At 33.3% G+C, this 12,203-nt stretch overlaps 2 protein-coding genes across 2 annotated transcripts; one reads left to right on the top strand and one right to left on the bottom strand.

The window, feature by feature from the left end:
* Positions 1-7,019: 7,019 nt before the first annotated feature.
* On the top strand, positions 7,020-8,360 carry LOC131603573 (magnesium protoporphyrin IX methyltransferase, chloroplastic). Its single transcript, XM_058875932.1, has 2 exons — positions 7,020-7,666; positions 7,752-8,360. The coding sequence occupies exons 1-2, from the start codon at positions 7,088-7,090 to the stop codon at positions 8,133-8,135; spliced, it is 963 nt and encodes a 320-aa protein (XP_058731915.1). The 5' UTR covers positions 7,020-7,087; the 3' UTR covers positions 8,136-8,360.
* Positions 8,361-8,520: 160 nt separating this feature from the next.
* On the bottom strand, positions 8,521-11,224 carry LOC131603572 (trihelix transcription factor ASR3-like). The gene is made up of 3 exons (XM_058875931.1): positions 10,353-11,224; positions 10,136-10,180; positions 8,521-8,997 (listed from the first exon to the last, which is right to left on the bottom strand). The coding sequence occupies exons 1-3, from the start codon at positions 11,218-11,220 to the stop codon at positions 8,738-8,740; spliced, it is 1,173 nt and encodes a 390-aa protein (XP_058731914.1). The 5' UTR covers positions 11,221-11,224; the 3' UTR covers positions 8,521-8,737.
* Positions 11,225-12,203: the final 979 nt, after the last annotated feature.

The raw sequence follows: 12,203 nt of genomic DNA, 5'->3' as shown, positions 1-12,203 counted from the left end.
TAGTCAGAAGTAGTGTGAGAATCGACTTCGAGGATAAAAATCTCCTTCCACGACTTTGAAGTTAATCTAAGCTTTTCCAATCTAGCCCAACTAAAGAAAGAACCATAATAGATCCATATATAGCAAAAAAGATGTCAAGCCGAAGACCAAGGCCATGAACAATCTATATCTCCGTTTACCAATAATAGTAAGATTAATTAGACTTAGATACTTAACTCCTAAACCTCCTTCACTAGTCGAATTAAACACCTCTAACCAAGAAACCTAAAAAATATTAAAGTTACCTTTACCACCTCATATAGAAAGAACCTATTAAGTCTCACCAAAATCTATCAAACTTTGATAGACATCTTCAAAAAGGGAGGAAATAAAATCAAAATATAATTAAGAATATAATTTAAGAGGACCACCATACCATCCAGGCTAACATATTTATTATCATGCGAAGAAAGCCTTTTAAAAATGCTATTAATAAGGAGAGGTTTTCAAGTTGATTCTTTATGGGAATTAACACCAACCATAAGCCCAAGTTACCTGGGCATAATAGACTTCTGCTTGCAATGCAAGAATCCTTCCGCCATTGTCTGAAAGTCATAATCAATATTAACTCCAATCAAGCTACTTTTAAAAAAATTCACTCTAAGCCTAGAAGAAACCATAAAAACCCCGATAATAGATTTAATACCATACAAATTTTCAATAAATGCATCTCCCAAAATCAAAGTATCATCTACGTATTAGATATGAGAAACTACTAAATCAGAGGTTCCTACCTTGTAACTTGGAAAGAGAATAGATCAATAATCCTTCCCAATAAGACACACAAACCCTCAACAACTATGAGAAGTAGAAACACAGGTAGCGAATCTAAACATTGATAGTGAATCTCTTAGATTGGGCAACTATTAACTATGATCACTAAGTTTCTAATGAAAACACAAGCATGCCACCAACCACCCAAACCAAATCTTTCTGAAATATAATGAAAGAATCTATAATTTTCCGAGTCTTAACCTTTTTCAAAGTCCACGTTGAAGATGAGGCAAGCCTTTTTAATTTTTTGTAGATAAATAAACAAGTTCATTGGCCGCATCCACTCCATCAACCAAAGGCATGCCTTTGATGAAAGTAAAAAAGTTTGGAGATAAATTTTTCTCCATCACCATAGACAATTTAGAGGACAAAACTTTGGTCACAATTTTGTAGAGACACCCGTATAGGGAGATAGGTCTAAAATCCTTTAAAACTATAGGAAAATTCCACCTTCTATAAAATCTTGTCTAATTAGGACAACCATATGTCATATAAGTCCATTAAATCATAACCAATATAACTCAATGATAAAATAAATAATACCTCATGCTTGTCAAATATGAAAATCTTCTTAGAATTACCAATATTTTCCAAGATCAGTGTCAAAAACCATTTCCATGTCTCTTTAGTTTATATATCCATAACTATAAATGCCACTAGAAGATATTAATCATTGGGATATCTACCTACTACAATCAATAGTTTCCTTTCACATTTATTTTTCAAGTGACAACAATTCATTCATATGAAATGCCTATGTGTAGTATTCACAATCCTCTTGCAACAGTCAAAGCACATATAAAACCTACCAAATTTAAGTTTAAAAATAGGTGATAGATTTCCCAATTGAAACTTACATATATTTCTAATACATGATTTATGTAACTCAACACGGCAAAACCATAACATTGAATATTGCTCTTGGAGATTCTCATCACCCACCCACATGTTCCTAGAAATATTCTTTACTTTGAATGCTCTATAAGCACTAACAACAGTAAATCACATTGTTCTAACATCAACATCAACCTTGTTTAATTTCACATCACTATATTTTTTAATCTTTTCAAATAACACCTAAAAATCTCATTCAATCTTTGTATTTTTTTTCAAAAAAACCTTCCACTGTATTCTTTTATATAAGAGTCTTGATTATAAAAATGTGTGTCCTAACCACCTTTTAACTTACACAATATATAATTACAAGTATCCTTGAATTTACAAAAACTCTAACCCTAAAAATCAGTTTTGGAATTTTTACTTTCCTCCCATTCAGAATATTGAGTTCAAGAACAACATTGTTGAATTTCCTAAGTGATAAAAACTCCATGCTAATTATAAACTTAATTTTTTTTTCAAGTTTTTTTTTTCATAGACAACTCCGAAGAATGGTCATTTAAACATTTTTTTATTTTGGTATTCATCTAATGATAGTTTATTAAGTTTCCACCGCACTTTGACACTTTTAACAATCATGTCTAATTCCTTTACAAGCCCAATAGGTCTCAAAAAATGACTATATGCTTACATTTAAACCTTTTAAACCCCTAACTTCACCACCTAAGGATTGTATATGAGGATTACTTGCAACAATAAAAATTTCGTTGTAAAAAATATAACAATAAACTGTATACCTAACAAATAAGGATAGTTATTAATAAGTAAATATAGTAACCCTTTTTTTCCATGTAAGTAACATCAATATAATATCACACTAAATAATGTTGAACCCCTCACCATAATCCATGTGTCTTCAATGCAATGCAATGCATAAAGCAATAAACACAACAAGAAATCTCATTTAAACAAGTCTTTCTCATTATAATCAACCGTAACCCACATGTCTTCAATACAATATAAGTAAATAAATTTTTTTATTACATTATTCAAATATAAAACACGAAAACCTAAACACAACCACACCCCATATGTGATTATTCTAAAGGTTTTGTAGATTTTTCGAATGTATCTATTCAAAGGGATCCTCTGAATTCTCGTGTTGCAACTCAATAGAGTGTCGTTGGACGGGGAGAGTATCATGGATGCTTAATTGCAATTTTGGTGTCATTTTTTATTTTGTTTTCTAGAACATGTTATTTTTGAAATGTGTTATGTGGGCAAGTTTTTAAATTGTTGGGTTAGATTTTATAACATAACAATGCTCCGAGTTATTTGGGGCATGCTAGTGATGTTGTCTAGGATATTTGTTTTGCTATGTTTTTTTCCTCCCTAAATATAAAATAGTTTATGTGTTTTACAACGTGTATTTTTGCTTTGCTTCATCGTCTAATTAAAGTAACTTTGAATTAGTTTTTTATTTTATACTTTCATGTCTCTGCCACTGCATAAAAGTGTATTCATTTTGTTAATATCATAGTACATTTTGTGCTTGGATTATGATGACTTTAATTCAATTTAATGTTTAAAAAAAGTAATAAACTAAAAGGAATAATTTAGAAAAGAGACAATAGTACGACTTCAAAACACACTAAAGCAACATATTTTGAGTTTCTTCTTCAAAACAGGATCATTAAACAACATATCACAAAAAATGAAAAAAACATGAAACATCAAGTTTTGAATCTCTATTTGTATCGTGACCATAAATATTAATATATATATACCAAAGAAAAGCTACAACATCCTAAATAATATAAAGGTGGGAAAAGTCCCTCTAAAACACTGTCACAAAACACAAGAAATACTTTCTGATTCAACAATCACATGATACTTAAAAATCCTAACCCTCAACGAAATCTTATCTCTAAGTAACTTCCAAGAGAAAATGAAACCTTTGGGAGAAGCCAAACTCTTCCAAATAATTATACCAATGGCAAGACACAATATCCTAAGTAATAAAAAAGTGGGAAAAGTCTCCCTCAAACCCTAACACGACACATAAGAAATCCTTTTTTGATTAACAATCACACGACACTTAAAAATCCGAACCCTCAAGGGAATTCGATCTCCAAGTAACTGTCAAAAGAAAATAAAAACCTTAGGCAGAGCCAAACTCTTATAGATGAGAGACAAGACTCGACCAACGTCGGGAGAAAATTATCCTATTCCAAATTCAGGCGTAGAAAATTAGTATAAGTTGCTTTGAAAAAAAAATCTATTTCATCCTTTCCATGAGACCAACACCAACTATTATCTTTATTAGAGGAATGAAAACCTTCAATGGCCCCAACCAAAATTCATACAAGGTCAAGTTCCCAAACAAAATATCTCTCTTCCACCTAAAGTCCCAAGTCCACTCCCCATTCTTTAAACTGCCCAAAGTTCCCACCTTTCCAATATTTTCAGTCGAAATTAGGTGAAAACTCAAAAAGCGTAAATGCAGGGGGATGAAACAATGATAAGGGTCCTCATAAAAATAGGTGGAAATACCTTTATCGACCTTCTTAGAGAAACCTTCTACGAACTAGTTAGAAGTAGTGTGAGAATTGATGCCAAGGATATAAATCCCCTTCCACCACTCCAAAGTCAATCTAAGCCCTTCCAATATACCCTAACTAAAGAAAGAACCACAATAGACCACTATCTAGCAAAAATGATGTCAATCCAAAGACCAACGCCATAGACAGTCTTTATCGCCGTTTGCCAATAATAGTCAGGTTGGCTAGACTTAGATCCTCAACTCGTAAACCTCATCCACTATTCAACTTACACACCTCAAAATAGGAAACCTATAAAACATTAGTTACCTTTACCACCTCCATAGAGAAATAACCTACTAAGTCTCACCAGAATCTTTCAAACTTTGATCTGTATCTTCAAGAAGGAAGGATATTATCAAACAAAACCATCATACCATCCAAACTAACATATTTATAAACTTGAGAACCAATTCTTCTAAAATGCTATTAAGGAGAGGTTTCAAAGTTGATTCTTTATGGGGATTAGCACTAACCGAAAGCCTAAGTTACTTGCACAAAATAGTCTCCTACTTCCATCATCCGAGTATTAGAGATGAGAGACTATTAAATCAAATGTTCCTACCTTGAAACTTGAAAATAAAAGAAAATCAACAATCCTGACAAACAAGTCACACAAACCCTAAATACCTAAGAGAAATAGAAACATGGATAACAAATCTCCTTGTTTGAGCCCTCTCTGGATGTTAATCTTTCAGGTTGGAAATCTATTAACTAAGACCACCAAGTTCCTAGTGAAAACACAAGCATGCATTCAAGCATGCCACTTATTACAAAAACCAAATCTCTCTAACATATAATCAAAGAATCTCTAACTGACCGAGTCTCAACCTCTTCAAAGTCAACTTTGAAGATGAGGCAATCCTTTTTAAATAAATCAACAAGTTCATTGGCCTCCACCACTCCATCAACCAAAGGCACACCTTTAATGAAAGTAAAAAAATACGAAGATATAATTTTTTCCATCACCATAGACAATTTAGAAGATGAAACTTTGGCCATAAGTTTGTAGAGACACCCGTCATGGGAAATAGGTCTAAAATCACCTAAAATATAGGAAAATTCCATGTTAGATCAGCTCTTGTCAAAGTAGGACAAACACATGTCATGTAAGTCAAATAAATCATAACCAATATAATTCAATGATAAAATAAATAATACCTCATGCTGGTTAAATATAAAAGTCCTCTTAAAAATACCAATGTTTTCCAATATCAATGTCTAAAACCATCTTCACGTCTCTTTAGTTTCAGTCTCCACAACTATAAATTCCACTAGATGATATTAATTATTGGGATATATATCTACTACAATTAATAATTGTCTTCCATATTTATTTTTGAAGTGACAACCATTCACATTCACTCGTATAAAAGACTTAGGTGTAGTATTCACAATTCCTTTGCAACAATCAAAACACAAATAAAACCTACCAAATTCAGGTTTAAAAATAGGTGATGGATTTTTCAATTAAAGCTTACATATTTTTCCAATACATGATTTGTGTAACTCAATACTGCAAGACCATAACATCGAATATTGCTTTTTGAGATCCTTATTCCCCACCCACAATTTTCTTAGCAATATGCTTTTCTTTGAATGCTCTATAAGAGTCAACAACAGTAAAGTAGATTGTCCTAACATCAACAATAAACTCGTTTAAATTTACATTACTATTATTATTTTAATCTTTTCAACTAACACCTTAGAAACTCATGCAAACTTTTATCTTTTTAAAAAAACCTTCCATGTTCCACGAGTATGTAAAAGTCATGGTTATGAAAGCGTGAGTCCGAACCACCCTTCTAACTTACACAATATAGTTGCAAGTCTCCTTAAATTTTCAAAAAACTAACCCTAAATTTTTTACCCAGGAAATCGACAACGTGCCTATTTCTTGAAACCACCTTATCTCTAGGAGAGCCCGTCATCTTCTTTAATATCAATGATCTCAATGTTTTTATAAGCATATCAATCCTTAATTCAAGATACCTAAAGACTTCTTTATCCCACCTCTTCGAATCTTCCTCAAGGGATTTAAACTTCCCTTTAAGAACAAAAACTTTCCAATCTACAGAAAGAGAATTGACACAACTATTCAAAACTGTGTAAGGAAAGATATTATGATTGAGGCAATAGTTATTTAACCTAAATATTTTGGACCCCAAAACTAATTAAAATAACAAAGAACCAACAAACAATGATTAGGAACATCCCTTAAAAATGCTCATAAATTCCACTAACCATCAAACACAAGAATCACATCAAGACGACTAACCAAAAATCCTATTGTTGTACATGCAAAGTCACACTAATAATAATAATAATAATAATAATAATAATAATAATATTCAAAACATATTTAACCCATATAATGATATATAATAATGATGTGTGCTTCCTCAATTTGAAAATAGGTCCCATATAAGACTCATACATGTTTCAACCAATAAAAAAGAAATATTTAAGAAAGTGTTAAAAAAAAAGAGTACTATTAACATTTCTCATAATAAAATTATAGTTAACGGTAGTGTCAAAACTTAATCTTATAATAAAGATGTGAAACACACCAATAATTAATAAAATATCGTTTTATTAAAGATATTAGTATGTCTGTAAAAAAAAAACTATTGACACAATTTGCCAATAAAAAAATCAACTTGCAAAATGGAGCCAAGTAAAAAATTTAAACACATTTATTATTTAAAACCAATTTTGAAAAAGTAGGACCCACGAGAATCAGAGAAAAGCATGGAAACTCAAATGCTATCTTATCCTTCCCGGATAACAATATCACTTCAACTCAAACCCCGGTAATCCAAACCGGAAAAACAAAAATGGCATTCTCATCTTCCTTATGGTCATCTCTCTTCATTCCGAATCCTAACAGAAATAACCGTTTCTCCACATTCTCTCCCTCCTCTCCCGCCACTCACAAACTCTCAACAACCACATTCGCCATCCCTCCTCTCTCAACCGCAACAGCCGCCGACGTCACCGGCGCAATCGACGGCACAACGATCGCGGTTGTAAGCGGCGGCTTCGTCGCCGGTCTCACCGCGCTTCTCTCCCTAACCGACCCCGAGAGACGGCGGCGCGAGCAGGCGGAGGAAGTTGGAGGCGATGATAAGGAAGTTGTGAAGGAGTATTTTAATAACAATGGATTTCAGAGGTGGAAGAAGATTTATGGAGATACTGATGATGTTAATAGAGTTCAGAGGGATATTAGGTTGGGGCATTCGAAGACTGTGGAGAATGCGCTGATGATGCTGAAGGAGGAAGGCTCGCTTGAAGGTGTTACTATTTGTGATGCGGGATGTGGGACTGGTTCGCTGTCGATTCCGTTGGCTAAGGAAGGGGCTGTTGTGTGTGCTAGTGATATTTCTGCTGCTATGGTCGCTGAAGCTGAGAAACAGGTTACTAATTTACAGTTTTGAAAATTTTGATTTGTGATTGGAGAATGGGATAATTGTATAAAATGTTTTTTTCCCCACTTTACAGGCTAAAGAACAACTTGAGTCATCTGTGATTCCAAAGTTTGTGGTGAGTGATTTAGAGAGTTTGGATGGATTGTACGATACAGTGGTGTGCCTTGATGTTATGATTCATTACCCTCAGAGTAAAGCGGACGGGATGATCGCTCACCTTGCTTCTTTGGCAGAAAAGCGATTGGTTCTGAGCTTTGCACCTAAGACATTTTATTATGATGCACTGAAGAGGGTTGGCGAGTTGTTCCCCGGGCCTTCTAAGGCAACCAGGGCATATCTTCATTCCGAAGAAGATGTTGAAAGGGCGTTGCGCAAGGTTGGGTGGACGATAAAGAAGAGAGGCTTAATCGCTACTCAATTTTACTTTGCCAAGCTTATCGAGGCCGTTCCTATGTAGCAAGGCTAGAGGATTCAGAGGTAAGTTTTGCATCATTAGAGGAAATTCTTAATGTATATTATATTGTAAGCCATTTTTGTGTTTTTTGTATGCTATATTATCCTATGATTCTCTGGATATGTATATTTAGTTTCGGAGAATGGATTTAAAATTTGAAACTAGATGTCAACTGATGCATCAATTTAATGTTATCTTGCTACTCACCTCGGGTGATGACTTTTCTTCCTTTTATTGTCCCCGCATGTCCTAAATTTTTCTTGGTGTTTTTTCGCATTTCTGTAATATGCAGGATTAGAGAAGTATTATAACTAAAACCACTATAGTTTTCTAGTAAGCCGGAATTTAGGGAAAAAAGAATAGAGGATAATGCAAGCTGGATCAGGAATTGAAAGAATAAACATCAATTTCATAACAACAAATGTATATGAAGAGAAGTTTTCACCAAAATAAAACGGTATGTGGCAAAAAAAAAAACTAGTTTAAGGGAATAACTGATAACAATAAACTGAAGTGCCAAATTTAACAGTGATTGAAAGATCCTTGTCCACAGATACTATATATCTGATGCCCCCGAAGAATACTTCATTTTCTTCCAAATTCTTTTACAGCTTGTCAGCAATTTTTGTGATAGCATCTGTAAGCCTGCCAAGGGCTGAAACTAAGCTGTCTGTTTGCTGCTTCTGCTGGTCTCTGGCCAATTGGGTATTGATGTTCTGAGCTCCAAGATGGGCTTTCAGTATGTTGCTATTCCTTCTTAGCACTTTGATGACATCTTCAGTAAAATCTGCGGTGTCTTCAGAATTTTCTGGTGATGGTCGCTTTCTTTTGTACCCCTCATTGAACATAGCTTCTCTCTGATAACCTGAATCAATATTATTTCTAATGAGATTTCTAGAAAAAAAAAGGGGACAAATAGATGGTACAAAATATAACCAAAAACACTCAAATGTATGTTTGTTTCAGAAAAACATCTTGTTTATGTTTCATTTATACTTAACAAGACCGTCTCATATGTTTAGGGTTGTGAATTGCGGATAGAGAAAGAAAAGTAGATTGTTAAATTTCCGCTATGCAATAGTGCCATGGCGCCAATATAACAATCATTTGACAACTTTTTGTACTAAATAGCATATAACGTTTCACGGAACGAACAATAGCTAGCGCCACTATAGTGGCTACTTAAGAACATTTTTGTCTTTGAAAATTTGTACAAATAGATGGTACCAAATAAAACCAATAACACTCAATTGTATGTTTGTTTTGGAAAACATCTAGTTTATGTTTCATTTTTAATTACAAGACCATCTTTCATGTTTAGAGTTGTCAATTGCAGATAGAAAATAAATAAATAAAGAATTGTTAAAATTCCGCCATCCGATAACGATATAGCACCAATATAACAACTATTTAACAACATTTTGAACTATATAGCATATCGAGGTGTATCGTGGAACACCACTAAACTATAGTGGCAGTGGCTATTTAAGAACGTTGCTCATGTTTACTTCATTTTTGTCTTCAAAGATTTGAACAAATAGGCGGTACCAAATAAAACCAATGCTATAGTTCCGCTATAGCGACTATTTGACAACATTTTGTACTAAATAACATATTATAGAACAATAACCGTTTGTCTAAATTCCGCTACACTATAGCCGCATAGTGCGTTAAATTTCCGCTACACTATGCGGCAATAGTGCCGTTGGCTATTTAACAACATTGCTCATGTTCAATTCATTTTTGTCTTCAATGATTTGGACATGAGTTGGTGAAAATAACACTTTTAAAAAAACAAGAAATAGAATGAAAACAATAGCTGTTCTACATTCAAAAATTCTCAAATCAAACATGCTTGTTTTTGCAGATAGATAAAAAGGGGATAGTGTGATATAAAAATATTCTAACCAAACTTAATTGAAACCACTAAAGTTGCATGAGTTGTAATATCACAGGTCAAACTAAACAATTCAAACAGTTTAAAAGACCAAGATTAAGATTACCTGGAATGAAGTTCCCTTGGGGAAATGGCTGTTGCTGCTGTCTCACTGCTTATCATATCAGTACAAAGCAACAAGAAAATAATTGATCAATAACAATAATCTGATATGATATGAGCTTATTTAACCTTGATACTGATAATGCACAACACAAAAATCGACTGTAATATAAATTTATGAAACTTCAAATGAACATAAAGACATGTTGAGAAATTGTTACCTGCCGAACTAGGCAGTAGGATTGTTGGAGGTGTCAATTTGAAACTCCCTGTTACATTGGTTTTCTTAGGATTTGGTGTTTTGAATGGACTCATAACCAGATTTCCATTTGTGTTTGTCTCCATGATGTTTTCCTCCTCTGTGCTCCAACCCATTTTCTCACTATCAGCAATAGCCTCATCCTCCTCCTCTTCATTTTCATCCTCTTTATTACCCTGCTCTAACGCCAACACGGCAGCAGCAGCTGCACCTTCAACTTGATCAACATTCTCCCCACTCGGCGCCATCTTGACCAGCGACAGCGGAAACGCAGCAGCAGTGCAAACTCCTCCATCCAGCACATTGTACACAACAGCATCAAAGAAACCCGGCAACTTATTCTCTTTCCTCACATCATTCCTCATTATCCAAAACGACTCAGCCTCGTCCTTCGCATTCGTCTCCCATTTCTTGATCTTCCTGAAATCAGTCAGAAGATTCCCCCATCTCTTCCTACACTGAACAGCCCCCCTTTTGACACCATGCTGCTGACACAACGATGAAACCAAATCCCATTTCGGGTCGGTTTGAACCAGCCCTGACGTCGATGATCGGTATCTGCAAACATGATCTCCATTCTCAATCACCTTCTTTGCCTCAATCAAAACAAGTGTCTCCTGTCTTGTCCATCTAGGATGTCTTGTTGCTTTGATTCTTTCACTGGTTTTCGGTTCAGCTTCTTCTGGTTGTTTTCCAGCTGCTGTAGTTGGAGGAGACTCAGCACTACTACCTTCACAAACTTTCTCTGAATTTGGCTCACCAATCTCTGACATTTTCCCTAAACTTTGAGAAATGAGAATGAAAGATAAGAATGAGATACTTACATTCATTCATCATTCATATATACTCATATATAATAAAAAATAATCTGCTTTTTTCTTAAAGTGAATTAACTTCCAAACTAGGATGCAATAATTTTCGTGTAGGTAACTTATTTTCCACAAGTGATTATTTTCCAAATATTTTTACTCATTTACACAAGGTACCCTCTCCTTCCAACTAAGGACTTATTTCCTATATAAACCAAATGTAGACCAAAAAACAATGTTTAGTTTAAGTCAAATGACCTTCTTAAGGATCATTTGAAAAAATTTACAGTTGAAAAAATTTACAGTTAAAAAAATTTATATTTTTTTAGTATAAAGTATAAACCATACAAAGAGTTTTTTATTTTTATTTTTTATATTTTTTTTACCTTTTCTAATTATTTAACAACTTCCTTATTTTTCTTTTTTCTTTAAAATATTTTTTTCCTAGAAAAGAAAAGAATCGGATTTTCAAGAATCAATATTAGTAAAATGATATCTTAAAACTTTTATTGATAGGATAATAGAACTTAAATTAGAACCATGCATATGGACATAGTGATCATGGTAGAAGATAAAAACGGTCTAATATAATAATAAATTGTATGCAAGTTTGGTAATATTGAAAATAAAAGCATATCTCACTTAAAAGGCTAAAATTTCAAAAAGAATCGTCATTAAAAATGACAATGATATTTCGCATTTTTTTTTTCATAAATTATGAATAAGCATCATTGTACTAATAATAAAAGAAAATAGTCCTCTAGAAAACTAAAATTTAGCCATGTATTTACTCACACTAATGGTGAAAAAGAAAGAATTGGAGGATTGAATTATGTTTTTTTAGGTAGAAATCAAATATTATTTGCGCGTAATTGCTAAGATTAATCCTTCGAAACGAATAAGACAAAATTTTTCCTTAAAAGAATTTAATAATGTTAGGAATTATGTTTCAATGTATTAAATATTCTCACAATTTTTTAAAAACTATTTGTAGTATATTTAGA

The sequence above is a fragment of the Vicia villosa genome, linkage group LG5 (assembly GCF_029867415.1).
Source record: "Vicia villosa cultivar HV-30 ecotype Madison, WI linkage group LG5, Vvil1.0, whole genome shotgun sequence".
NCBI lineage: Eukaryota > Viridiplantae > Streptophyta > Magnoliopsida > Fabales > Fabaceae > Vicia > Vicia villosa.
Note: the sequence above shows the minus strand (reverse complement) of the source record. Positions and strands in the feature narration are given on the sequence as shown.

Excerpts from the sequence above, each read along its gene's own strand:
- LOC131603573 (XM_058875932.1), top strand. The coding sequence starts at position 7,088 with ATGGCATTCTCATCTTCCTTATGGTCATCTCTCTTCATTCCGAATCCT. Across the intron at positions 7,667-7,751 it reads TCGCTGAAGCTGAGAAACAG|GCTAAAGAACAACTTGAGTC; the intron begins GTTACTAATTTA and ends CCCACTTTACAG.
- LOC131603572 (XM_058875931.1), bottom strand. The coding sequence starts at position 11,220 with ATGAATGTAAGTATCTCATTCTTATCTTTCATTCTCATTTCTCAAAGT. Across the intron at positions 10,181-10,352 it reads CCTACTGCCTAGTTCGGCAG|TGAGACAGCAGCAACAGCCA; the intron begins GTAACAATTTCT and ends TATGATAAGCAG. Across the intron at positions 8,998-10,135 it reads CCAAGGGAACTTCATTCCAG|GTTATCAGAGAGAAGCTATG; the intron begins GTAATCTTAATC and ends ATATTGATTCAG.